This window comes from Tasmannia lanceolata, unplaced genomic scaffold, assembly GCF_043159265.1.
Source record: "Tasmannia lanceolata isolate RefF3 unplaced genomic scaffold, GAP_Taslan_0.1 ptg000002l, whole genome shotgun sequence".
Classification (NCBI taxonomy): Eukaryota; Viridiplantae; Streptophyta; class Magnoliopsida; order Canellales; family Winteraceae; genus Tasmannia; species Tasmannia lanceolata.
The window spans coordinates 37,561,161-37,589,050 of record NW_027518679.1 but is presented as its reverse complement, the minus strand read 5'-3'; the positions used below and the strand labels follow the sequence as shown (position 1 = coordinate 37,589,050).

General features: G+C 43.5%; 2 protein-coding genes across 4 annotated transcripts in view; both read right to left on the bottom strand.

The window, feature by feature from the left end:
* Positions 1 to 13,630, bottom strand: part of LOC143871737 (glucose-6-phosphate isomerase, cytosolic 1) — a 28,298-nt gene extending 14,668 nt beyond the window's left edge. Inside the window, exons 1-13 of one of the 3 annotated variants that reach the window (XM_077376695.1) lie at positions 13,490 to 13,630; positions 9,385 to 9,441; positions 9,212 to 9,288; positions 8,977 to 9,058; positions 8,853 to 8,900; positions 8,498 to 8,653; positions 8,321 to 8,417; positions 8,100 to 8,142; positions 7,076 to 7,143; positions 6,896 to 6,980; positions 6,753 to 6,801; positions 1,190 to 1,262; positions 1,011 to 1,071 (exon numbers count right to left, since the gene is read on the bottom strand). In XM_077376695.1, the coding sequence (XP_077232810.1) occupies positions 1,011 to 1,071; positions 1,190 to 1,262; positions 6,753 to 6,801; positions 6,896 to 6,980; positions 7,076 to 7,143; positions 8,100 to 8,142; positions 8,321 to 8,417; positions 8,498 to 8,653; positions 8,853 to 8,900; positions 8,977 to 9,058; positions 9,212 to 9,288; positions 9,385 to 9,435 (890 nt within the window). In that variant the 5' untranslated portion in view covers positions 9,436 to 9,441; positions 13,490 to 13,630. Of the gene's footprint in view, positions 1 to 1,010; positions 1,072 to 1,189; positions 1,263 to 6,752; positions 6,802 to 6,895; positions 6,981 to 7,075; positions 7,144 to 8,099; positions 8,143 to 8,320; positions 8,418 to 8,497; positions 8,654 to 8,852; positions 8,915 to 8,976; positions 9,059 to 9,211; positions 9,289 to 9,384; positions 9,442 to 10,336; positions 10,473 to 13,489 lie in introns of those variants that run through there. The other 2 variants (XM_077376694.1, XM_077376696.1) reach the window with 2 other exon arrangements.
* A 4,065-nt stretch (positions 13,631 to 17,695) lies between these two features.
* On the bottom strand, positions 17,696 to 19,123 carry LOC143884489 (pathogenesis-related genes transcriptional activator PTI6-like). Its single transcript, XM_077388110.1, has one exon. The coding sequence runs from the start codon at positions 18,693 to 18,695 to the stop codon at positions 17,862 to 17,864; it is 834 nt and encodes a 277-aa protein (XP_077244225.1). The 5' UTR covers positions 18,696 to 19,123; the 3' UTR covers positions 17,696 to 17,861.
* Positions 19,124 to 27,890: the final 8,767 nt, after the last annotated feature.

Below are 27,890 nucleotides of genomic sequence, written 5' to 3'. Positions count from 1 at the left end.
TCAGAATAGAGCGAAAAGAGGAAGCATCCATTCCTAATAGCTATGCACCTTTCCATAGCCCCATGTCACATGGATAATGAATCAAGAAATTGAGAATTGCATGAAAGGTGCCTCACAAATGATTAGAGTACACACATTTAATATTCTTTTTTAACTACTTGAAAAGACTATTTTAGCATTTGTGTATTTATTTCTGCCACAAGCATTTGGCATGATTGTGGCACTCATTGCCAAGTTCTTCCAACATAGCTAAAGGAGATGGGGACATCCAAATCAGAGATTGAAAATTCTGCTGCATTCAGACAATTTCTGGTTCATCATTTTTTCTGTCTGGCATGGTTCAGGACTAGATATTTTTTATTGCTCTCAGATAGCATGGTTATCTGTTTTTAAATTCTGTAACTCTTCTGCTTTCCCACGTTCCAACTTGCATGGAAGGTTCCATCTTAGGTCACCAATTCTTTGTAGAAGAAAATTGTCTTTCGAGCTCGAACAAAGGGTGGATCCTGACCCGTTAGAAATCAACAATTCAAGATCATGACTCTTGCCTCATTCAGGTTATTCAGACACCATTTTTCATCAATTGTTCAGGACTAGAATTTTTTTTCTTTTTTTGGTGTGTCTAGAATGGGTGCCTTAGCATGATTATCTGTTTCTGCATTATGACACTCCTTGTTTCAAATTTCCCTCCAATGATATGAGCAACTCCGTCTCAGCGAACCATTTTCCCAGAGAAAGAAATAAGTGCCATTGGTGCTCAAATAAATGGCAGGAAAGAATATAAGGACAAGACAAAAGATCGATTATCCAAGTATCCAACATCAGGGAAGGAACAACAGAGAACAGAAAAAAACAGGGCAGTCAGTGGTGCAAATGACATCTGTTATTTCCTGAATTTTAGTGTCTATCCCCTAAATTCCCACCAAAAGTTGTACTAACAAAGATAAACTATCAACTAAGGCTTTAGAATGATAAATAAGAAGATTCCATTGAAGTGTGAATTATCGTACTTCTGAACAACAGAGAATCCATACTGTAGAGATAAAGGCAACACACCAACAGCACTACAAACTGCAATAAGATTCTTAGTATCAATAGGAGGTTGTGAAATAGGCCAGAAACTCCAGAGAGGATAAAATTGAACGTAAATTAACCATATGATCCTAAAAAGAGGTAATGGTTTTTTTACCACTATAGCGACCTCCAACCCAGTCCCAAAATGCGAAAGAATTTTTAGGGTCTATTCCAAACTTCTCCACAAGCTGCGTCAGAAACAAAAATACAGGTATTAAGCAAATAAACAGGAAGATAAGAAGAAAATGCTGAGGTTGAAACAAATAAGCATTGCTCCAGAATCCAATGCCCACATTCCACATACCAAAATAACATGAAATGAAAATAAAAATTGTTAAGAAAATAAGATTATTCAAAAGAATGGAAAGTCAGAGCCACTATTAGCTACTAATAAACATTTATAAATATAATAGCAAGAAAAGAAATCGATATGGAAAGGGGCAACAAAAAGTGTTCAACTCGGATGCAATATAAGACAACGGGATAGTTGGTAGGCAATACAGATATATAAGGATTTGGAATCTTGGAAATTAATAGCCATGTACATAGCCTAGCTTCAACAAACTGCATGCGTCATATATAGCAGCTAAAACAACAACTCCACGTTTGGAAAGTGCCCATAGTCATCCACTATCTATAAAAGTAGCTATAATCCAATTCGTATGTAAGATAGTGAAGAGAAGATAGAAAGATAGGTTTAAGGAGTCTTAACTCTAAGTCCCTTCATTGAACTTTATGAAAAATACAACACATTGTTTTGCTTAAATAATGCTAGTCAAATGTTATAACGCTCCCCCTCAAGTTTACAAATTTCCTTTTATGAAATGTTCAGCTTGTTTATCAAGCTGCGGTGATGCTCATCCTTAAGTCCTTTAGTGAAAAGATTTGTGCCTTGCTCTCAACTAGTAACATAGCACGGATAAACATATCAAAAAATGCATCAATATGCTTAGTCATAGCATGGAAGATGGGGTTCTGTGACAATTAAATGACACTCTGATTGGAGGAGTATAGGGTATGTGTGCGATCTTAGATGGAGCTCCTGGAATAGATATCTTAGCCACGTCAGCCCAGCCATAGTAGACGTCATAGCACTATAGCTAGCTTTTGCATTTGGGCCCAGCCACAGTTTTCTGCTTTTTACTGGTCCACGAGATTAAGCCACCACTTATAAAGACACAATATCCAGTCACGGCCTATGCTTGTATAGATCTTTTTCCCAATTTGTGAAAGAGTACCCAGACACCTCAAAAGACCCGTTAGATGGTGCTCTATAGTATAGCCCGTAATGAAGAGTACCTCTCAAATATCTAATGATACACTCTGTTGCTTAAACAATGCTCCTCTATAGTACAGGCATACTTGATTCACCGCATAGGTGATGTCTGACCTGGTAAGGGTCAGGTACAAAAGTGCTCCTGCCATGCTTTGATAAATTATAGGATACTTAACATTTTTCCCTCTTCTGCACTATCCTACTTGTTGTACATTGTTGGTGTGTTAACAGGTTCGCAGGACATCATGCAAAATCTGTTGAGTAAATCACTAGCATATTTTTTCTGTGACAACTTCATTCCTTCTCTATTTCTCTCAATCTCCACGCCTAGGAAATATCAAAGTCCCCTTGGTCCTTCATATCAAACACCCCTTCGTGGTTGTTTTTTAAGATTTCTATCTGATAATTGTCACTCCTTGTGATGATAATATCATCCACATAAAACAAAATCACACCATCCCTATCCGAGTGTGAAGGAAAAAAAGAGAGCTATCCAACTTGCTTCTCCTGCAGCAACTGTTCCTGAGTGATTGGTACAGCTTATCAAACCATGGTCTAGGTGCCTGCTAGAGTCCATAGATCACTTTCTCAAGTCTAATGACAAATTTACCCCTATCTGCAATTTTAAACCCTTCTAGCGGCTCCATGTATATCTCTTCCTTTAGTGACTGGTGAAGAAAAACATTCTTCATGTCTATCAATGGTTTTGAATATCTGAGTGACTTTTGTTTTTGAAAATTAAAAGGAACGAATATCTGAGTGACTAAAGCATGCTTCTGCCTGTGCTGATGGACAAAATATTTAGCAAATGGTTAGACAAGATGTGTATGTGCGCACGCGTGAGGACTTTATCACTTTATATGGCACAAGATGGCATGTTGGATAGTCTCTGTACAACGCTAGATGACATGTTGGGTGATGCATTTCAAGATGAGCTACTCTCACCCTTAAGCTCAAGTTAAATCTTCGGCAAGGTTTTAGGTTTCGATTTCGGTAAGTACTTAGGCCATGATGGAAATGGAAACATGTTAGTTTAGAATGGAAATTTTGGTGGAAATATTGTAAAATTATGGAAACATATGGAAGCACATGCAAACGATTAGGGTTGTCAATGGACCCAGATGGTCGGAGGGCCATCCGAATTCAAAATTAAATGAACAGGATCTAGACACATTACTAGGACCCATGAACACATTTTGGATCCCTATCATAGGATCCGTACTTATTTCCGATATGATCCGACAACTAAAAAAAACCTGTGGGACAATCCTAAATGTGCAGGCATTTCTCTCCTTCCATAGGAGCCCCATAGTGGTTAGCAACACCATCCTCCATAAAATCCTTCTTCTCTTGCAATGTGTCACCTAGGTAGTTATACCCATCTCTCCTATTCTCTTTCCATGTGTCATCCAAGTAGTTATACGCATCTCTCCTCTTCTCTTGCCTTGTGTCACCCAGGTACTTATATCCATCTTTCATCTTCTCTTAAAAGATAGTTCTTTATACATTATTTTGGCAATGAATGATAGAATCAATAAAAGAATTGAAGACTTGTGCAGGTGAAAGTGAAAGTAATTTCCTCCCTTCTTGATTGTGGGCATGATGCCCGAGATTCAACCTTGGAGAGATTCCTTAGGAACTGTGGTGTGATGCCCTAGCATGTATCCTTATCCTAAGTAAGACCATGCGTCTCTCTTTATAATCCTCCCTTTATATTCTCTTTTTCTTCTACTGCTCTTCTGAAACCACAATTTTCCACCAACATGAATTCGTAGGGTTGAACTAGAAACCCTACTTTTGGATCAATTTCAATCATTCTATAACACTCTTGGTAGTGATTCCTAAAGACTTTTGAACCCTAGATCTAATCCTTAGATTAATCGCATTCCCTTTGCTTCACCAGTCCCTCTCCCCCTCTAGGTTGTCCTGATCACAAATACAATACAAAATCTGAGAACGATCCTCACAATCCATGTCAGAAGAAGTTGATCCCGGGCAATCTGGTTTTCATAATCGTGATTTTTAACGTAAAGAGATATCTTAACAAGGTGATCAAGGAGTGTGTGCACGAATGAGAGAGTTTATTTGTTCTTTCTATAAAAGAACGTCACCATGTGATAACTTGATATTGGCAATAATGGAAAAGATATTCATGAAGAATGAAGAGGAGAAAAAAAAAAAAGGCATGGGAGAAAGGAAGACATGATAGAGGATAGACAAATGTGAAGTATGAAAAGTAGGAAAGAGAGATGATAAAAAAAAAGAGAGATCAAAATAAAGAGGATGATGAGAGAAAATGAATCCAGTGCGCGCAGGGAAATGGGGGATCTAGTGCTTGGGAGAGAATTTGAGTTTTGGATTTTCTTGGGATTTTGGGGAAGAAATTTTCGGAAAAAAAAAAAACCCAATGTACACTGTTTACTTAAGTAGTTAAGTGGATACTAATGTGCACCTATTTTTAAGTGAAAGGAGAGGTGAGCCCTTGTTTTAAAAAAGAAAGTCAATGTGCACCTCACTTAAGTTCGGCTTACTTTAGCCCGGGGGGGATTCAATGGGAGCACACCAAAACCCTAGTGATGATGGGTTTTGAAGATCTAGGTGAGGAGGAATGAAATATGATGAAAAGGCATGGAGAAGAAAGGAAAAATATTGATTAGAAAGGGAAAGCTACCGAATAAAAGCGATGAATGAAAATATATAAATAAAGTACAGTGATGAGGAGATCAAATATAAAGACAGATAAATACCTGGTTGGGGTGGAAGAGAGGAGCGGAACTTGTCAATCTTGATTACCCCACTCCGATACCACGTAAAATGTAGCTATAATCTACTTCGTATGTGGGATAGATAAGAGAAAAGATAGACAGATATGCTTAGGGAGACTTAACTCGGTTCATTCAACTCAACAAAAAAATAATGCACATTGTTTTGTTTAAAGATATGCTGGCAAATGACCAAAGTAGCGGGATAGATGGGAGAAAAGATACAGATATGCTTAGGGAGCCTTAACTCGGTTCATTCAACTCAATAAAAAAATAGAGCACATTGTTTTGTTTAAAGATATGCTGGTCAAATGACCAAAGTACTCCTACGTGAATGATCCACTTTTAACACTTCTATATCAGCATATGCTGTACAAGATATTTGGCATGCTTCCATAACTTGTTTCATTTCGATGCAATCGAATATGCAATCAACCAGTGGCACAATACCACATTCAGTGACTTAGATAAACAATTAGTGGTTAGTGTTTCCATGGACTTTCAATAGTGTGTAAACCTAAGCACTTGGTGGGTTGAGTGGACCAATGTGGCCATATTTTTACTTCTCCGACGTGAAAACCTAAAAGAAATTCATGCAATGGCTTGTGAGAGCACATATTTATGCATTTAAAGTCAATCTTTCTCAGTGTCGAGAAGGCATCAATCTCTTAGCTGGTGAAAGCGTTCATAGAGATAGGTTGATACCAAATTTGGAGAAAAAATCATTGAAAAGATAATCGTGACCAATCCTGTGAAGCATTTGAGATGCTTATAATTCGTCGTAAGCCCATAGAAAGAAAAAGTTTACCTTCACTAGATAATGGAGTGTCATGTGCTCATCAGTAAAATTAAGGAATATACAAGAAGATAATTACTCCTAATCGAACCATCAAGTCAATGAATCTCTTACCTCATGATGGACTACTGCTGATCCCTATAGCACAACCAATGTCCCAAAAAATTTAAAGCTCGGAAAACTGGCATGACAGCCTTCAAGGTGTCTTATACTAAAATCTAAATACACATACAACATTGAAGAATGAACTTCGCATTCAATAGCCTCAAGAGGTATTCTGCAAATAAAAGTAACCAATGCCTCATAGGCCTGGGTTTCTCTTACTGCAACCATAAAAGTTAAGCTTTGCCAACTCCTTCGGATGTGAAGAGCTCAAATAGTCAATAAACAGAAGAGAAAACCACTTTGATGAGCATAATGGAACCTGTGAATTATGGGAGCTTTCCACCCACTGTTTTATGCATCATAATTCTATTAAATGTCAGCACTTTCTCACCAATTTTGTCCAAGAAGATGCAAATGCACTTTACTTTCAAAATCTCTGAATTGCACTACCAAGAACACTCGTAATGTCTGTCTTCTGAATCTCACTTGGCCATTACCACTCAGCCAGGTACCACCTAGTCTAGTGAAATCCAAAATATAATTCAAACCTTTGATGCTTAAAGTCTAAGAAAAGGAACAAAAAATGAGAACCCGGATATGAGATTAAAAGCAAGCATTTTGAAATGAGGGAAATAGTTTATAATGTAATTACAAGAAAAATAAAATAAATAGAAAGTCACTGAACCAGTGCCAATGATAGCTAAAAATATTCTAGGCAAAGATTGAAATATGAAGATACCGTAAGGTTCGTACTAACGGCCACCATATGCTTCGCAACTGCCTGAGGTCTGAAAAAAAAATTGTGTTACTCCAAAGGGAAAAGATATGTAAAAGGTAAGGACCTGAACTCTAAAAAAAACTGCATTATATTGCTCCACTAACCCAAGAGAAGCTGCAATCCATTCCCTCAATGTTCGAGCATTCAACATAGTTTCAGCAGTTGTAAAAGTCTTGGAGACCACCACGACTGCATTTATCACAAGAGAAAGTGTCAACGGTAAGGATATAAAGGCCAAGAAATAAATGACCTCATATTGTTAAAAGATGAGAAGTGATATCTACCCAGTGTAGTTTCAGGATTCAATCCCGTGATACTCCGAGCAACATCAATGGGATCAACATTTGCAAGGCTGCAGGGAAATGTCCATGTCATTAGAATGCAAGATGGAAGTTATTATCTGGAACTCTGCATAACAAAAACAATCAACCTTTTTTTTTTTTGAATGGGACAAAAACAAAAACAATAAACTTTCTGGGAGATAGAATTTTAAAATGGAATAAACTTCCAAGTATCAGCTAGCATGCACATAAACATATCTGAAGTGATGCAAGCAGATCTAAACAGAATCAAGGCCATTGTTTCCAATGTAAGCAAGATATTAGAAATGTTCTACCCAATAGTGGGTTCAGAAGAAAGAAAAAATGGCATAGCATATTTTCAGCCATAAACAACTCCAACACTAGCTCTTTTTGGTTTAAAATAAGAACAAGTTGAATATTGTGGTCCCTGAGGTCTTGTTGTGGTACATGTTTTCACGACACCAGTAAATGGTTCCAACTTTCAATTAATAAATGATAACATGCACTTGGTTGCTCAGGGATGGCTTGGAGAGTAGTGGAATAAGAAGTCAAAAGGGAGTAGACAAGCAAGGAAGATGTCTAGAATTTCCACTTGGAGAATAGTGGAAGAGTGGTAAGTAGTGTTTGGTTGCGCGGCAATCCTCTCAGAGAGTAGTGGAAAAAGTAGGGATGTCATTTCCAATATAGAGTTTGGTAGAGAGAGATATGGAAGTGAGAGAAAGAGAATAAGACAAGACCTTTTCCACTCTTCTTCTACCCAAAAACACAATTTTGGTAAGATTTGGTTGGAAGATGAGAGGAGGGAACATTAGTGCCACATGGGTGCCACGTAGGAAAAAAAGCAATGATGATGTCCCAAACACGTCTGGGAGTCAAATGGAGTTTCAATGCAGTATCGGCAACCAAACATGGAATTGGCATTCATTGGAAGTTCATTGAAATTCTAATGAATGCTGAGCGGCCTAAGAATATCTACACCTGCAAGCAACAAAATATGCTTACTTACAATCGTAGTTGACGTCCTTTTGCAGATTCTGCAGCCTCTGGATCTGTAAGATTCCCAGATTTGAGCATAATCAGCTCCTTGATACAAAATAATTTCAAATGATTTTATAGAAAATAAGACAGCATTATGACTAATCCTGAGATAGAAGAAATAAAATTGGCTGGCTTGCATTGCTAATGCTACATATTTAATTACGAACTGCATAAATCCATAAATCCAACCAGTTTGAAGAGCAGCATGCACAAATAGAGGACCCAAAAAGCTGCCACCAATACCAACAGCCACAACATCCTTTAATGCCTTTCCTGTTGCTCCAACCTGCCTAAAAATCCTATTAAAGACTCTTATGCATGACATGGCAGAAATGAATCTGGAAATTATGCAAATTGATGCCTTACCCAGGAGCCACTGCGAACCCTTTCTGTAAACTCACTGATTTTATCCAAAACTTTCCAAACATCTGAGACCACATTCTTCCCATCACTATAGATAACTGCATCCTTTGAAGCTCTCAGAGCTACATGAAGTACGGATCTATTCTCAGTGATGTTTATCTGAAAATACAACCCAAAAATTATGAAGAAAAGAATTTCATTTAACACAACAGTGTAGCTGAATAGACTTCCCAAATCCAAAGAATATAATGAAAACATAAAATACTTAGAGAAAATTTGAAGATCAGTTGTCATATAATAGACCATTCTATGTTGTTATCATATGAAAGCTGGAGAATTATAAGGAAATTTTACATACATATTCTCCAGTGTACATGCTATTTATCTTCTGTTTAAGATGTGCTGCCTGCATTGAAACACCTGAAAAATAATTAGAAGAGTAAATCAATGTATAACGTAAAAACAGGCAGAGCTGATCTCACCTCTGCCAGTTTGAATAATTTCTCTATAGTGTCCTGACGGATGCGCTGCCGCGAGTAGTCCAGCAGTAACCCATCAAATTCACTGTAAAAAACCATCCACGGCAACATAAAAGATCAATGATACAAGAGAATTTTCAAAGTTAATTCCAAAATTCCATCATATAATAGATATTTTTTCTACATATAAGTAAAAGTTAAAATGAAATAGCTTGTAAGTATCCACAAAGTTGCATACACCATCATTGACTTGCACCGTTCAGTGTCCTTCATTAAATCACGCAAATGTGTCTTATTGATATCATCAACATGGCACTGCAAAACAGAACAGCATCGTTGTGGATTCAAAGATTAAAAAACGTGTTTATGGATGTATTATGCAATAACGTAATAATAAAATTACAAGCATACCTTTAAATCTTTCCATGGCTCAGTGTCACTGATTAGTGTGGGAGAAGCCATCAAAGTCTGAAATGATAACAAGAAATTTTCATAAACACGTCCGCTTTTACTCATCAAGTAGTGCATTGATAATCGCTTTATAAACCTTGAAGAAGATAAAGTGCAAGTTAACATGTTGGACATAAGACACTTATTACAATGTCTTGATTTTACTTGAACTTCTCTCAAATCATATAACATCAGAGCAATCGGCTAGTCCCCGTGTGGCATGGAGCTAGAAGTAAGACCTTGGGAGTTCCCCTCTTCCTTGGAAGACTATTTTAAAACTACTGTACGATGAACTCAATATTGACAAAATTTTCTACTCAAACTTGTAAGGGTATCAATTACACACTAGAAAACGCTAGACATCTGACTCTTGGATGCTAGTAGACTATATAGAGAGCTTAGAAACCATACAAGACAGGAGATTTCATTTAGTTATGTTTCGTGGGAGGCAAGTTTGTAAGCCCTAGATATTCTATTGTAGATCATGTGGTATAATTTTCTAGAAGACCATCAGGATCAATTTGAATCTTATGCATATTTTTCTACTTCTTCCAAAAGAAAGTCTCCTTGTGTAAAATATAAAGCATTTAAGCATTAAATGGAGAAACTGATCACAAATTCCTTCAATAATGATTTGGAAAAAGCTTTAAAGTATATACACAATCATCAATAACAATTTCCCTACACTGACACTTCCGGCATATATACAAATACACTGATTTAAGATCTAAAAGCTTTGATCAACTTCTAATTACAGCGATTTAACTCAAACGTAGCAAAAATAGGGGTGATTTGGGCGTGGAAAGTAGAAAATTTACAACTAATAACTTGTGAGAATTCCTACATAGGAATCTCCGATGAATCTCAACGTAAAACAAAGATCGATATTCAGAGAGAGAGAGAGAGAGAGTACCTCTGTTTCTCTAGTACTCTAGAATGGAAGGGATTTTGATTCTTTGAAATGAGCGATCGTTCACAGCCAATTTTTTTTCCTGCTTATTTATCTTTTAAGCTTCGTTCGTGATGATCTCAGCGGCAGAGTGTAGACCGTTGAGATGCGGACACGTGTCCCACCGGATCGAATAAAGGGCGAGGCTAAGTGGTGGAAACGAATTTCTCATTTGTCAGGTCTGAGAGCTATGGTCACCGGGCCATGGGGTGTTATCAGATCCTATTCGGATAGGATCACGTCTTGGTCACGATCCATTCAAATCTTTAACGGGTTGGATTGGATTCGGAGTGTTCTTCGGATCCACTTCATGTGTCTTAGTCATGATCCATTTCGAATCGAACAGTCCATCCGAGTATCCTAGTAGGTCCTACTCAACTCAACTCAACTCAACTCAACTAAGCCTTTGTCCCAAACTAGTTGGGGTCGGCTAGCACGTCCTACTTACATTTTAAATAATTAAAATTCTCAAGTGGGTGAGGAGAGACCAACTAAGCGGGCTACGGACTTAAGGCCAGTGGTTAGAGTAGTTAGAGCAGGATGAGAAGAGGGTGACTCAAGACTTTAGAGAGACTGATGAAAGAAGCAAGGAAGCAAGATTCTTCCCTGGGAGTGGGGAACCTCGACTCCCGGGTTCTCGAATCCGAAACGGGAATCTTCTCGAATCCCCAAAAATTGGGAATCCCGGTTCGGATTCTCCGGAAACCCGATTCCCACTTTTGGGAATCGCGGTTTATGATTCCCCGGAAACCCGATTCCTACTTTTGGAAACCGCGGTTTAAGGTTATGTAAAACGCGATTTTCCGGCTATTCCCCGGAGATTCCCTGGCGATGCCTAACTACCCGGCGATTCCCGGGAGATTCAAGGGCGATGCCCAACTAAGCAGTGATTCCCGGGAGATTCCCGAGCGATGCCCAACTACCCAGTGATTCCCCAACAATTCCCCGGCGACTCTCCGGTGACTCTCCTGCGACTTCACGATTCCCGCTTCCGACCATCCCGGGAGCCTTTGATTCCCGCTTTCGATTCCCACTCTGGATGCCTTGGAAAAAGTATTAAAATAGGAATCGATGGAATAATGCAAGTTGCTGATTTTTACTATAATACCAACAAAATCATGCTTAAATTTATATAAAAAAATAGAAGATATTTTTGTAAGAGGAATGATAGATGCAGGGGCGCCCTTGCAAAAAGAGCATGAAAATGGCTCTTGATTGGCTCCACGTCATTTTCGGAAACCTTTTGAAATCGGTTGAGAAAGTAAATTCGGTTGCACAATGATGTGGATCCTATCAAGGGTCAATTTCCGTCTCTTTATGCAAGGGCGCCCTTGCATCTATCACTCCACAAAAATAGTATACTAAATCGAATCATGCTGTAGAAATTCCCTTTTCCTGTCTCCCAACTCTGACACTACGTGTTAATATACAAAGACCGAAAAGCTTCGATCGGCTTCTAATTACAGCTATTTAACTCAAACCATAACAAAAAAGGTGATTTAGGCATGGAAAGTAGAAAAAACTACATCCGCAAACCTGGAAGTTCCTACTTACGGCCATTCAAAAAATTTTGAAAATTCGAACTGGAATCTCCGATGAATCTTGACGAAAAAGAAAATATCGATGTATAGCACTTAGAGCTCATTATTTTTAACAATGTATCATTCGTACTTGCTATCTTATCATGCTAAAAGATCCAACTGTGGAAATAAATTCAGATAGTAGAGGAAAAAAATCCATCACAAATTAGAATGAGAGAGAGAGAGGATACCACCGTTTCATTAGAACGCGGGAAAGGAAGAGATATTGATTCTCTATAATGAGCGATCGTTCTCCGCCAGGGAGAAATATACTTGCAACCTTCACAACACTACGTGCAACTTCCAAGAGCCACTTCATTTTGAAAAAACAACTACCGCAACCTCCCTTTTAAAAAGTCATCGTGTGTGGAAATGATCACAGCCGTAAATCTCTTGAAGAATTCCAAGATGGGTGTAAATAATGGGGTAGCGACTTAGGATTTGTGGTTCGAGAAGGAAGATAAGAGGGTGACGAAAATTTAGGGATATGAATGTGAAAATACTAAAAGTAGGAATAGTTCAAATAATGCCGTAGCTTATTTTTACTATAAAGGCGGCCCAGTGCATGAGGCTCCCGCCATTGCGGGGTCTGGAGAGGGCTAGATGTATGTGGTCTTACCCCTGCTTTGCAGAGAGGCTGTTTCCCTGACTCGAACCCATGACCACCAGGTCACAATGGAGCAACCTTACTGTTGCCCCAAGGCTCGTCCTCTATAATACATGGTCACAATGCCGTAGCTTAATTTTACTATAATACCACTAAAATAACGCTTAAAGGTATAAAAAGATTATAGAGTATTTTTGTAAAATAATATAATAAGGGATTTGCTAGCGGTCCATCGCAGAAGGCTCACTTTTCAGCAGATTTTGTCTTCATTCATGATGTAGCTGCTGAGTTTCACATGCAAGAGGCCATTTGCAAAATGCCTTCCGCGATGGACGAAAAGGAATCATGCGACTGTTCACTTGCAGCAAAAAAAGATGCATAGGTTGACAAAATAAGGCATTATATCATCAACACCCAACCACCAAAGTCCAGTAAACAATCAACATCACACTCATGGGTTGACTTAAAAATGATAAACATAGCAATAAACATAACCGATCAACTTGTACATTTTGAAACAAAAGACAATATGAAGATGCATAGGATTATAAGAATAAATCCACCTAAATTGAACCCAAATATGCTGCACATAGAAATAACATGTCAACTTAATCAAGAGAAACCTCAGATAATACAATCAATTTTTTGATTAAGAAATCTTCTTCACTGAAAGCAGAACAGGCAAAAGAAGTAGAGGATATAACACAATTTAAGAAATAAAACCCCTAATCTTACACAGAATCCAACAGTCCCAGTGTGGCAATTTCATGAGCAAGAAGGAAAATCTTACCAGCAGCCATATTATTTGAAAAGATGGGATGAAATAATTAAAAAATTGAAATTGTTAAGCAACTTGAGAGAAGAGCATAACTGAAACAGTAATTAAACAAACAAATCAGAAGATTAAAAAAAAAATGAAAGAAGACCCACTGGAAAAGAGAAGATGATCAAGTGAGGAAGCGTAGGGTTTTGGGTTTGGAGTTGCGAGGAGAGGAGAGGAGAGGAGAGGAGGGCGATGGCTTTTCTTGCGAAAGAAAGAAAAGTGATTTGTTTTGGTTTTGGCGAGAAAAGCTATAGGCAGTTAAGCCTGAGCACAGCCTCTATAGTCTATACTACGTATTAAACACGCGCGTAAAAAAGAGAGCCTTATCTCCTGCGGGCCCCACTTCAGACCAGGATACAATACAATGCTCGAATTAGCTCCCCAGTCATTCTCAACCTCATCACTTGACACAAGCGTGACCCTCCTCAGAAAACTGCCACGTGTCGGTCACTCGCTTACAAAACAAAAATCCGATTCTTGTAAAAGTTTTCATACCGCTTGTGGTGGTGTGGGGCGATAATATATCTTAAGGGTAGCGTTAATCCATAACGTGCCTCTACAACTCATCCTTCTTTCAATATCTTACATATTTAGTCTGATTCGTGCTTACGTATTAGTGGTTTATTTACAAGATCAACCCGGTAATTATGTACTTTACATTTCAATTACATGGTATATCACTTGTTTTGTTGAATTAATCTGCTTGACCCCAAATTTTATCCACCACAAATAACTTGCAACAACAATGCCCGAATAAGATTGCTCAGTCTTCCTTTCAAGTTGTGAGCAATTTTTAAACTATATGAAACTAGAGCTATATAACTCATGCTGTGTATTTTTTAACCTTAGGTGTGGTACTTACTCTTATAATGTTAGCCATAATATCACTGTGGTCGCATAAAAGCCGGAATGGCTTAAAGAGTTTTGCTTGGTGAAAATATCATCGCCCATCAATCAGTTGTCTTTATGTGCAGACAATTGGTGGGTCCCATCTATTTGTTCAAATTCGGCTGCATTGGACTTAGGTTTGTGGCCTTGATTCGATTGTCTGCACCATCTTTATCGAGGGGTATAAAAGAGGTCATTAAAATAAAGGAAATGGTATTTTTTGTTGGGAATGTTGCCTTGTTTCCCACCTCTCTAGTGGGAAGGTCAGAAAAGAAAATAGAAAGTCTTTTTATTTATTTTTATTAGGTTTTAGAAATAGACCTATGTATAAAAAAATAAAGAGAGAGAATCGGTTCTCTTTGGGCTTGCGACAAGAGTTCTTGCGTTGTGTAAAAAATAAAGAGAGAGAAACGGTTCTCTTTGGGCTTGCGACAAGAGTTCTTGCGTTGTGTGGCTGCCTCGAGATAAGGAGAAAGAGGGAGAAAGAAAGAAATAGAAAGAGAGAGAAAGTAAGTTTCTTCTTGGGCTTCTTCCTCGAGGTTCTCTCGGGTATCCTCTTGGGTTTTTCTCGGGTCTCTTTTCAGCTTATCGCTTGTGTACGGTCTTGGTTGAGAAGCAAGAAAAGGGTTGCGGGTTTGTGGGTTTGCGATTAATCTATTGTAATCCTTGTATTTTGTTTTTCTCATAGTGGAAGATAATGTTTCTTGCCCGTGGAGTAGGCTTGGCCGAACCACGTAAAATATGGGTTTTCATCTTGTGGCTTGTTTGTTTATTTTGCTTTTTCTATTTAATTTGTGCACGATCGGATTGATTTGTCCGGTGGATTTTCTCAACAAGTGGTATCAGAGCTGTGGTTGAGGTGATCGTCGAAGCCGGGTTGAGTGATCGTGGTTGTTGTGGTTGGATCGCGGTTAGAGCGATTTTTGGGGTAGAAAGATTGTCCAAGAAAAATTCGTGTTCGAGGTGGAGCACTACACCGAGAAGTGCAGATTTGTAAAATCCAGTTCTACTCAGTTCAACATCGGCAGATTTGTTGGAAAAGGCAATTTCACCCTATAGCAGAAGAGGGTGAAGGACATCCTAGTTCATCAGGGCTTGGCTAAGGCATTGAAGGGAAATGATGGGAAGCCTGAGAAGATGACGGGTGCCGAGTGGGAAGATATTGAGTCGAATGCGGTCAGCACGATTCGACTAAGTCTGGCAGATAGCATTATGTTTAACGTTATGAAAGAAGAAGATGCGCCTAAATTATGGAAGAAGTTGGAAAAGCTTTATATGTCAAAAAGTTTGGCCAACCGGCTGTATCTGAAGCGGCAATTGTACGGGCTGAAGATGCAGGAAGGTAGAGAACTTCTGGAACACATCACGATGTTCAACGGCTTGTGGATTAGCTCCACAAGGTTGATGAAAAGTTGAAGGAAGAAGACAATGCCCTTTTGCTTCTTACTTCGCTTCCTGATTCGTATGACAACCTGGTGACGACTTTATTGTATGGTAAGGATACGATAAAGTTGGAAGAAGTCACGGTGTCGCTCTTATCGAATGAGATGCGGAAGAAATGTGGAAGTGAAGAGCATGGGTTGGTTGTTCATGATGGAACCAAAGAGGAAGGTCGTCTGACAGGGGATCAGAAAAAGGCAGGTCAAGATCCAGGGTCGGCGGAAAGGGTGTGCGATATTACCATTGCAAGTAATATGGCCACATTAAACGGGATTGTCCAAAGCGAGCTGACCAAGCGGACAATGGTGCTATGAATACTGTGGCGGCGGTAACGGATGAACAGAGCGAAGTGTTTGGAGAAGTTCTCACAGTCTTCTCATGTAATCACACTTCTCCTCATGATGAATGGATTTTAGATTCAGGGTGCTCTGTTCATGTATGCTCCAGGAGAGAATATTTTGATACGTTTCAGGAGATAAGGGCGGGTGTAGTGTCATTGGGTGACGAGTCTACTTGTGACGTCACAAGAGTTGGGACGGTGAAGATCAAGATATTCGATGGAGTGGTTCGTACTTTGGGTGGTGTGGCATATGTCCCAAAGCTACGGAAGAATCTTGGGTTACCTCTTGTGTACGGCCTTGGTTGAGAAGCAAGGAAATGGTTGCGGGTTTGTGGGTTTGATATTAATCCATTATAATCCTTGTATTTTGTTTTTCTCATAGTGGAAGATCATGTTTGTTGCCTGTGGAGTAGGCTTGGCCGAACCACGTAAAATCTTGGTGTTCAGCTTGTGGCTTGTTTGTTTATATTACTTTTTCATTTAATTTGTGCACGATCTGATTGATTTGTCGTGCGGATTTTCTCGACATATTTGACTCTTTTTCTTACTTAGGACAGCCCCTCTTGTGTAAAATTGTAGCCATAGCCCATAAGAGTGCGAATATATCATTCCATAAAATAGGAACATTTCGTTCTGCTGTTAACATGTCTTTATTAGTTATGGAACTGGGAGCCACCTGATACGGCATATCAGAGAATTAGATTTTTTTCGACACGTGTATTGGCAGAACCATCTCAGCCGTTCAATCTTGGTCGTACTCTGTCTATCAACTATAGTTAGCAAACGTGATTCGGCAAAAAAACGGGACGGCAAAAATTCAAGTTCAATATGGTACTGATCCAGAAAAAACGTATTAAAAAAAAAAAACCGGAAACAGAAGAAAATGAGTTTAGAATATTGTCCTTTACAAAATAGAGATTTTATATGGTGCAAGGGCTTACAACAATACGGTAGGGGTACAGCCCTTGATATTTGATCCAACAGCAGCTCACTTTTTGATTAGCTGCTGTTGGATCAAATGTCAAGAGTGGTATTCCCACCCATATAGGCCGGGTGGACCCGCAGTTCACCTGTTTTTTTTACCACACTATAATAGGATGATGCAAATCGTCCAACATGTAAATAGGTTGTGCCCAAAAAATCATTTCCATAGGATGATCCTAGCCTTCTAATCTATGGAGGAATTGCATATTATTATTTATGGAAACCACCATAGATCGGAGGGCTAGGATCATCCTATGGAAATTACTTTTGATGGGTGACCTACTTACAGTGACTTGGACGGTTTAGATCATCCTATGACGCGGCCGCGAGCTGCCTTTTGCGATGGACCCTAGCAAATTCCCTAGTTATTAAATAATTAAAGACATAGGTCATCTCCTTATTCTATTTTCACTCCGAGGGTGTTGTAGTCAATTCACAACCTATAGCACAGCCTCTATAGTCTATACTAACTATTAAACACGCGCGGGAAAAGAGAGCCTTATCTACTTCAGTTGGCCGCCACACCAGGATACAATGCTCGAATTAGCTCCCCAGTCATTCTCAACCTCGTCACCTGACGCAAGCGGGACCCGCTTCAGAAAACTGCCACGTGTGGATCACTCACTGAATCAGTTAAAAAAAGTCAGGAAGCCCCAAAAAATAAAAATAAAAACTAATATTTTATTAGACTTATCACGATGAGAAAAAATATATATAATTAAATAAAAAAACAGAAAATCTCTCACAAGCTTATAAAACAAAAATCCGATTCTTGTTTTTATTGCTAATAAAAGTTCCCAAAAGGGCATTTCCGTAACTTCGTCTCACTAGAGAGTACCGATTCCAAGAGAAAAATCGTCCGAGTCAAACTCGCCCAACTCTTCTTCCTCTCCCCACCCATACTTTTTAGTCCACTTAAAATCAGGCAAACTTAACGGCAGCTCAACGCCGTCAAAACCGAGTAAGTCTCCAAAACCGAAACAATCTAACGTCGTTAAATCACCATACTCGAGTACCGATGTCGGAGACGAGACATTCCGTAAGTCTCCGTCACTGTCCGTTTTAACGGCGGGGAAATTCCTAACAGCGTTAGGTCCTTTAAGCCTAACGGCAGCGTTATCATAAACGGTAGCCGCTTCTTCAGGAGTATCATACGTTCCAAGCCAAAGTCGTTTCCTCCGGGTCGGATCTCGGATCTCCGCAGCCCATCGGCCCCACGGCCGTTGCCGGACTCCAACGAACCTTTTCCGGCGACGTTCGTCGGATTCCGGCGAATGCAATTTCCGCCTCTTCTTCATAACTCCCTCCCGGCGCACGTTAGCGGATGGCGCAATGTCTATTCCGTGCATAACTCCCTCACGGCGCACGTTAGCGAATGGCTCGATGTTGATTTCGTGCACGTGACGCTTCACGTGACGGGCGAACTCGGACGACTCGTCGTCTGTGGCGTCCGAGTCGGTGGCATCCGAGTCAGTGAAGATGATCCGCACGACCTTTCGCCGAACGATTCCCGGCGAGTCTTCGGATCGGAGAGAATTACTGGCGGTATTCTCAACGGAGATCCATTTTCTCGTGGTGAGCACGTGCTGGGAGAACTTCACGCACGTGCCGGTGGATCTGTTTTCGAGAAGGATCGGATTGCTACCGACCGTTGGATTCATGGCATCGAACGGCGGGAAACGAATCTGGTTCGAAGCATCAAAACGCTCATTGATGGATAATATAGCGAGTGAGAGAAAGTAATAAATAAGAAGAGAAAATCTGTAGAGAGAAATATAAGAGGATAGATTTTAGTGAAGATTCGAGCTTTTAAAAGAAATTCCGATTATAGAAGAAGCAAAACAAAACAGAGGATTTAAGATTTTTGGAGTAATCGATTATGAAGGCTGATGCGAATCACTGTCTTCCGAAGCTAAAGATTTCCTATTTCTAAAGATCCTTCAAGAACTAGAACAGAGGGATAAGACGTGCGAATATCAATTTTCAGAGAGGAAAAAAGAGACCTTGCAAAGATCAGATCTAGGGTTTTGTTGAAGTTTTTAAGGGTAGAAGAGAAGATGAGGAAAGCTGAGAGGGATGTTCAAAGAAATTTCAGAGACAGAAACAGAGTGACAAATGAAGGTTGGGTATTTATAGTGCACGGGTAAAAAGCTTCACGTTACTGATATTAGCACGACCTTGTTAAAAAATAGATTAAGATTGTTAAATGATGGGGTATGAAAAACAACAACTAATTACCTTTCGACACGTGGCCCCAGAAGGGCCCCCCACAAATCCAGCATCGGCCCAGAGGCAATCCGGTAATTACCTAAGAGTAGGTAAACCTAAACCCACAAAAGAGCCGACACCTGTCCTGGGGTAGGTAATCCAACCACCCCAGGTCTCCCTCTATAAAAGGCCTCTCAAGGCTCAGAGTAAAGGGTAATAACTTCTAAGCTACCAATCCTAAATTATTGGCTCTGCACTCCTGCTCATACTGACTTGAGTGTCGAAGGGCCCGTCCGGAGCAATGACTCCGGGTTGGTCTTCTGACCTCGTGTGCTCTTGTGCATGACTCATCTCCTTCACTTCGGTTCCTCGGGTTCTCCAGCTCAGCTCTTACGTCACTGCCGTATCTGTTACCGATTTTAGGCCTAACAGATTGGCGCCATCCGTGGGACCCCGTACTAAAAGCTGTTCGAATCCCCTATACAAAATGGCAGGGCGGAAGAGTGCTCGGGTACCAACTCACGAACTACCCGAGCCGTAATACCCCGCAGGACCCGAAGCGAGCAAATCGCCTCGCAGGTGGTGGCTCCCTCTGCTACAGCAAAGCAGAGCCCAGCTCATTCGGAACACCTCAACCCCACGCCCACTCCGGATCAAGTCTAAGCTCTCTTTCAACAGATGACGGCTCTTGTCGGTCAATACCAACACCTGATCCAAGAGCCTCCCCAACATCCTCCAGAAGCTCCATGACCTGTACAGGAAAGGTAGAATGTCCACAGGGGAGAGCCAGCGCGCCCCAGTGGAGACCGGACCCATCACTCCACAAGGCGAGTCCATCACTCCAGATCCAGGCATGCCCATACAGAGCCTCACAAACGTCGGAGGTCACGGTCCCGCTCCGCGCGAAAGCACCGAGCCTAGGAAGACCGCGCACCGCAGGAAAAATCCCGGCCTCGTGGAAGGAGTCTGGAAAGTCAGTCTGGCTCTGCTGCGAGCCCATCGGTGGAGAGAAACAAGTCGTTGGACCGAGCAGACCGGAGGGCTGACACAATGCTACAGAGAATAGAAGAAATAGATCACCGTATAGAAGAGCTGGCAAAAGATCAGGGCCAGCCCGCTGCGAAGACGTATTCAAGCAGAACTCCGTTCACAGATAATGTTATGAACGCGGCAGTGCTCAGAGGGTTCAAAATGCCGACGGTTCCGCAATACGACGGAACCACCGACCCTATGGACCACCTGGAAACGTTCAGGACTATGATGCTCCTCCACGGCGCATCTGACGGATTCATCTGTAGAGCATTCCCGACCACACTGACCGGTGCAGCCCGGGACTGGTACTCGAGGATCAAGCTGAACTCCATTAGCAACTTTGAGGACTTTGGGGACGACCTGGTCCGCCATTTTATGAGCAGCCGGAGGCCAAGGAAAACAACAGCATCCTTGATGGCCTTGTGTCAGGAGGATAATGAACCTCTAAAAACATTCGTCAACCGTTTCAACAGAGAGGCTCTTCAAGTGCTAAATTTGGATCCATCAGCCGCCATGAATGCGCCACAGGCGCCAAATCCAACGATTTCCGCGATCAGTTGCTCGCCAGAACCAGGACTCACTGGCGGATCTGATGGCAGGGGCCGAGGAATATATAGCCGTGGAGGAGACTCTAGCGGCCTTAGACTCAAACCGGAGGAGAACCTCTGAAGAAAAGAACCCTACCAAGCAGCGTAGGGATGATAAGGCCCCCAGAAGAGAGAGGTCCCCCCAGAGGAGGGAAGAAAACTTTACCCCTCTCAACACTTCCCGGAGACACATACTGGCCGCAATCAGAGGAGAAGAATTCATAAGGTGGCCGACCAGAATGATCTCCAAGGGGAATAAGAGAGACAAGTCGAAGTATTGTCGGTTCCACAGGGACCACGGGCACGACACAGACGAGTGCTGGCAGCTCAGGAAGAAATCGAGCTGCTGATTGGTCGAGGATACTTGAAAAAGTATGTCAAAGATGACGGCCACAGAAGAGAGCGTAGGGAGAGGAGTCTCCAGGGCCAGAGCCCCCGACGGTCACAGCCACCCCATGCGCGGAATCAATCTCCCCCGCCATCCAGTCCACAGCTAGAGGCGCACCGATCCCAGCCCAAGGGGATCATCAACACAATTATGGGCAGGCCAGCAGCCGGGGGCACATCATCTGCTGCTCGAAAAGCATACGCACGCCGAGTCAATGCCGTGCACACATGCAGCAAAAAGATGAAAGACGAAGAATGAAATCTCCTTTTCAGATGCGGATCTCGACAACTTGATACTGCATCACGACGACGCCCTGGTCATAACAATGCTCGTCGCGAACCGAGAATTGAAGAAAATTCTTGTCGACAACGGGAGTTCGGCCGATATCCTGTACTATCATGCTTTCAAGAAAATGATGATCGGAGACGACCTCTTAAGGCCGGCGAACTCTGATCTGCTCGGTTTCTCAGGGGAGGTCGTTAAAGTGGAAGGACAGATTGAACTCCCAATCCTCGTCGGAGAGCCGCCCTGTCAAGCCTTCGTGATTGTCAACTTCCTGGTAGTGAAGGCCACTTCGGTCTATAACGCTATCTTGGGACGACCCGGCCAGAATCTAATCCGCACCGTCGCTTCAGCGTATCACCAAAAAATGAAGTTTATAACGCCGAACGGCGTGGGAGAAGTCAGGGGAGATCAACCACAGTCCAGGGAGTGCTATGCCATGGCACTCAAGGGCAAAAATGCGTTGGAATCGCTGCCGATTGAGCTACTCGATCTGAGAGACGAAGCCCAGGGGACTCAGCCCGCCAAAGGCCTCATCTCCATCCCTCTGTGCAAAGGCGATAATGAGAAGGTCGTTCAGATCGGCTCCTCTCTAAGCAGTAGCACCCGGCATAGCCTCACCCAGTTTCTTCAAGACAATGCAGACGTCTTTGCATGGGCTCCCATAGACATACCAGGCATAGACCCGGAGGTCAGCACGCACAGACTCGGTGTTGATCCGACCTGCAGGCCGGTAAAACAGAAAAGAAGACATTTTGCCCTGGAAAGGCGGCAGGCGATAAAAGAAGTGGAGAAGCTCTTGAGAGCTGACTTAATTCAAGAAATTCAATATCCTGACTGGCTGGCGAACGATGTCTTGGTAAAGAAAGCCAATGGGAAGTGGAGGACCTGCGTTGATTTCACCGACTTGAACAAAGCTTGTCCCAAGGACAACCACCCGCTCCCAAAAATCGACCAGCTGATAGATGCCACCGCAGGTCACGAACTGCTAAGCTTTATGGACGCCTTCTCCGGATACAATCAAATCAGAATGTATGAATCGGATATACCAAAGACCTCCTTCATAATAGATCAGTAAAGATACTGTTACCGCGTCATGCCCTTCGGCCTAAAGAATGCCGGGGCCACCTATCAAAGGCTCGTCAATAAGCTCTTCCAGAAACAGATCGGCCGTAACATGGAAGTCTATGTGGATGATATGCTGGTCAAAAGCCGAAGTGCGCAAGATCATGTCTCCGACCTGAGAGAAACATTCCAAGTCCTAAGAGAGCATAACATGAAGCTCAACCCCACCAAGTGCACTTTCGGCGTCAGCTCGGGAAAGTTCTTGGGGTTTATGGTAAGCCAAAGAGGGATAGAGGCCAATCCAGAGAAGATCAAGGCCATGGTGGAGCTCACTCCACCGAAAACCATCAGAGAAGTACAACGGCTAACCGGGATGGTGGCCGCGCTGGGGCGCTTCATCTCAAAGTCTGCAGAGAGATGCCTGCCTTTCTTCAACGCCGTCAAAGGGATCAAGGCAACACCTTGGACAGAGGAGTGCCAGATCGCGTTCGATGAGTTGAAGCAGTACTTGTCCTCCCCACCACTGTTGACAAAGCCAGAGCCGGGGGAGGAGCTGCTCCTGTACCTGTCCGTAAGCCCCATGGCATTGGCAGTCGTACTAGTTCGAGAAGAGCACAACCAACAGAAATCGATCTACTATGTCAGCAAGGTCCTGCACGATGCGGAGACCAGGTAACAACGGGTTGAGAAACTAGCATACGCCCTGATCATGGCGGCCAGAAAACTGAGGCCATATTTTCAAGCCCACATAATAAAGGTCCTGACCGATCAACCGCTCAGGCAAGTTCTCAACAGACCCGACACCCCTGGGCGTCTTGTAAACTGGGCCATGGAGCTGAGCGAATTTGATATCCAGTACCTGCCTAGGCCAGCCATAAAAGCTCAAGTGCTGGCAGACTTCGTGGCTGAATGCACCATCCCCAGCAGAGCACCAAATCCGAAACTGTCCAAACCCCGGTTGTGGAGAAGGTAACTACAACTAGGGAACGAACAGAAGCCGAGACTGAACCAGTGAGAACAGAAATTGTCCCCATACCGGCAGAACAGGATCCGTCGACCATCGAACCGCTCTGGGAAGTGTACGTGGATGGATCTTCGAACAAGGGTGGCTGTGGAGCCGGTTTGATTCTCACCGGGCCTGACAACTTCGCTCTGGATTACGCCCTAAGGTTCGGATTCCGTGCGTCCAACAATGAGGCAAAATATGAGGCCCTCCTCGCCGGAATGAACCTAGCAGTCCAGACCAGTGCCCAAAGATTGAAGGAGTACTGTGACTCCCAGCTGGTTGCGAACCAGATCCAAGGAATCTATGAAGCCCGCGACGAGTGCATGATTAAATATCTCTCCAAGGTTCGCCAGTTGGCTAGTAAGACTTCGAGGTCGTCAGGATCCCTAGAATGGAAAATGAAAAGGCGGATGTGCTATCTAAGCTGGCAGCATCCGGTTACACCACTCTCGGAAGTATATGTATGGAATTTCTGCAGAAATCTAGTATTGAGAATGAGGTCGTCGAGGTAATGCAGGTCGAGCGCGAGCCGTGCTGGATGGACGAAATCATCGAGTACCTACGTAGCGGGAAGCTTCCCGAGGTAAAGAAGGAAGCCCGCAAAGTGGTACAGAGAGCAGCCCGATTTTCCCTCGATGGTGAGAGCCTGTACAAAAGGTCATACACCCTCCCATACCTAAAGTGCCTCCGGCCAGGCAACGCCGCATACGCCCTACAAGAGACGCACGAAGGGATTTATGGGGAACACCTAGGGGGCAAGGCCCTGGCAATCAAAGTGCTGCTGAAAGGCCTGTACTGGCCAACCTTAAGGCAAGACGCTCTGGACTTGGTCAAGAAGTGCGAGAGATGCCAAAAGTTCTCTCCCACCATCCACCAACCTGCTGTATCTATGGCCCCGATCATCAGCCCACTCCCCTTCGCAGTATGGGGGATGGACATCTTAGGCCCCTTTCCACCAGCCTCCGGAAGATGCGAGTTCGTCGTAGTGGCCATTGACTATTTTACCAAGTGGGTGGAGGCCGAACCTCTAGCTCAGATCACAGAGCAAAATGTACAGACCTTCTTCTGGAAGTCGATCGTTTGCAGATTCGGGATACCCCGCGTCTTGATAACGGACAACGACAGACAGTTCGACTGCCGAAACTTTTGAAAATTCTGCTCTAACTTAAAGATCGAACAGAGATTTACTTCAGTGGCGCACCCTTAGACGAATGGGCAGACAGAAGTAACGAACAAAATCCTGCTTTAGGGGATCAAAAAGAGGCTGGACGAAAAGGCTGGCCGATGGGCAGATGAACTTTATCATGTCCTATGGGCGTATCGTACCACCCCGCGCACATCAACGGGGGAATCACCATTCAACTTGTCCTTTGGAACGGAGGCCGTAATACTCGTCGATGTGGGCGCCCCGTCTCCCAGGGTCACCAACTTCAATGAACAGCTCAATGGAGATGGGCTCCGCGCAAATCTCGACTTACTGGAAGAAGCCCGGGAAGAATCCTGAATCAGGGTCACCGCCTACAAGCAGAAGGTGTCCAACTATCATGATTTGAAGATACGCCCCAGAGAATTCCGACCAGGGGATCTAGTCCTCAGGAAAGCTACTATCTCCCAACCGAAGAAGGTCGGAAAACTCTCCCCGACCTGGGAGGGGCCGTACCGAGTGAGAGAGGTGATTCGCCTGGGGAGTTATAAGCTGGAAACTCTTGAGGAGCACCTACTACCCCATGCTTGGAATTCAAAGAACCTCCGAAAATACTATCAATAGACGGCCACTTGGCACAAAAGCGAATGCCGTTGTAAGCGCTCGAATATGAATGATAAAGAGGATATTGTTTCTTTGTAAATCTCCGAGCAAACCATCTTGGAAACCCAGTTCACTAAAACTTGGGTACTCGCTGCTTGGTTCGACCCAGCCCGCCTCCACGAAGACCGGAAGCACACTCTTGGTCAGGAACGGGCCAGGACAAAAAAACCAAACCTACTTGGAAACCCAGTTCACTAAAACTTGGGTACTCGCTGCTTGGTTCGCCCCAGCCCGCCTCCACGAAGACCGGGAGCGCACTCCTGGTCAGGAACGGGCCCGGACAGAAAAACCAAACCTACTTGGAAACCCAGTTCACTAAAACTTGGGTACTCGCTGCTTGGTTCGCCTCGGCTCGTCTCCACAAAGACCGGGAGCGCACTCCTGGTCAGGAATGGGCCTGGACAGAAAACCAAACCTACTTGGAAACCCAGTTCACTAAAACTCCGGTACTCGCTGCTTGGTTCGCCTCAGGCCGCCTCCACGAAGACCGGGAGCGCACTCCTGGTCAGGAACGGGCCCGGACAGAAAAACCAAACCTACTTGGAAACCCAGTTCACTAAAACTTGGGTACTCGTTGCTTGGTTCGCCTCGGCTCGTCTCCGCAAAGACCGGGAGCGCACTTCTGGTCAGGAACGGGCCCGGGCAGAAAAAACCAAATCTACCCGGAAACCCAGTTCCCTAAAACTTGGGTAATAACTGCTTAGTTCACCTCGGTTCGCCTCTACGAAGACCCGGGTCAATTAAAACTTAAATGTTTGCCCGGAGTACTTTTGGCCTACAGTGTTAGAATCAAGCAGTATTAGCCAGAGGCAGACATAAGTGGACAGTGGACAGCGAAATGTAACTTCTATTCATGAAAAAGTAGGGCCTCGAATGGCCATTACAAAAAGTAGGGCCTCCAAGGGCCATTACAAAAAGAATTAGGAAGCCATGCCCAAAAGGGAAAATGGGGTGCTCAAGACACCCAGTGACCTGGACCCCGTGATGGATGTGCCCCCGGGACCTCTACAGCAGCGGTAGTGCCCTGCTCGTCGTCGCCAACCACCAGCGGATCAGGGAGGACAAGGCTCGTCAAGGTGACAGCCGGGTTGGATCCCTTGACCTGCTCAAGGCAATCCATGAATCCCAGCTTGTAGGATTCAGTGGACAAACTAATAAGTTCGTCCTCTTTCTTCTACACGGCCTCTTCGACGGCCGCTGTCTGCCTCTCCCGGGCTCTTTCCCTCTGTGCATTAAGGGCTTCGGCGGCCTTCTGCTTCTAGGCGGCCATATCATCTTTGAACCGCTGTACCTCCGCGTCCCTCTCCCCGATGGACCTTTGGAGCTCGGCTGCCTCCTGCATCAGTTGGCCGCTCTCCTTCTCGAACTTAGCGATTGCCTCAAAAAACTTCAAGCTCTTCTCCCGAAAGTCATTATAATACAGTCCGATCTGCAGGCGAGCGCAAATAAATGATCACCGAGCGTTAAAAAAAAAATAATATATATATATATATATATATATATATATATATATATATATATATACACACCTGATAGAGTGAAGAGAAGATGGCCTCGTCGGCCGCAGCTGGAGGTTCGTTTAGAACCTGGAGCTTGTCCCTATTCAGGAGACCCTTGGTGACGATCTCCATGGCTACCCGGCTCTCACCCAGGCCGGTGTCGCTCTTCTGAACGGCCCAGTTGGGCCGAAAAACATTATCCCCAGACTTCGCCTGGGGGGTGGACTCCGGTGGATGCTCCCCCCGACTTATAAGACCCTGCTCCTCGGCCATAAGTACCGATCAGCTTCACTGAAGGCTTGCCCCTGGGGGGCGGTGCGTCCTGGGTCGGAGCAGGACTCGAGATCTCTGGGGCTTTCCTTTTTTCGCCCTGCTGGGCCCTGACAAAAGCTCATTGCCTCACCTTCTCCAGCTTGGACTGCGTTTGCATCTCTGAAAGTCAACATGGATGAACAAAACCGGTCAGGAGCAAAAAGGAGGAAAAAGAGTTTAAAAGCAAGACTAGCAACATACGTGCCGGCGTCGTAGTACTAATGCCAAGCTCGACCAGAACCTCTTCCCCAGAGAATTCCGCACAATGAATGAGGCCCTCCCGGTGCAGCTCCTCACAGACTAGGGCGAATGTTCCCATATCCTCGCCCTCAAGGAGCGGCTTGCGGCTCAGCGCAAGTGTATCTGGGGTGTCCCATTTTAGAGGAACCGGCCAGGGCTCAGTGGGCTCCCTGTCCTCGACATAGAAGAACCTGTTCTTCCATAGATGTATGGAGGATGGAATACCAGTGATCATTTTCACCTCAGGGCCCTGGTTAATGTAAATCCAACCCCCGTCCTTATGCCTCTTCAGGTGCGCACACATGCGGAACAACAGCACAGACAAACTTTTTTGTAGCCGGCCCTGGACAAGGTATATAAACCTGATCAGCGTCCTCCATGAGTTCGGCGCGACCTGAGCCGGAGCCAGCCCGTAATATTGAAGGACCGC

Coding starts and splice junctions, on each gene's coding strand:
- LOC143884489 (XM_077388110.1), bottom strand. CDS start 18,695: ATGAATCCAACGGTCGGTAGCAATCCGATCCTTCTCGAAAACAGATCC.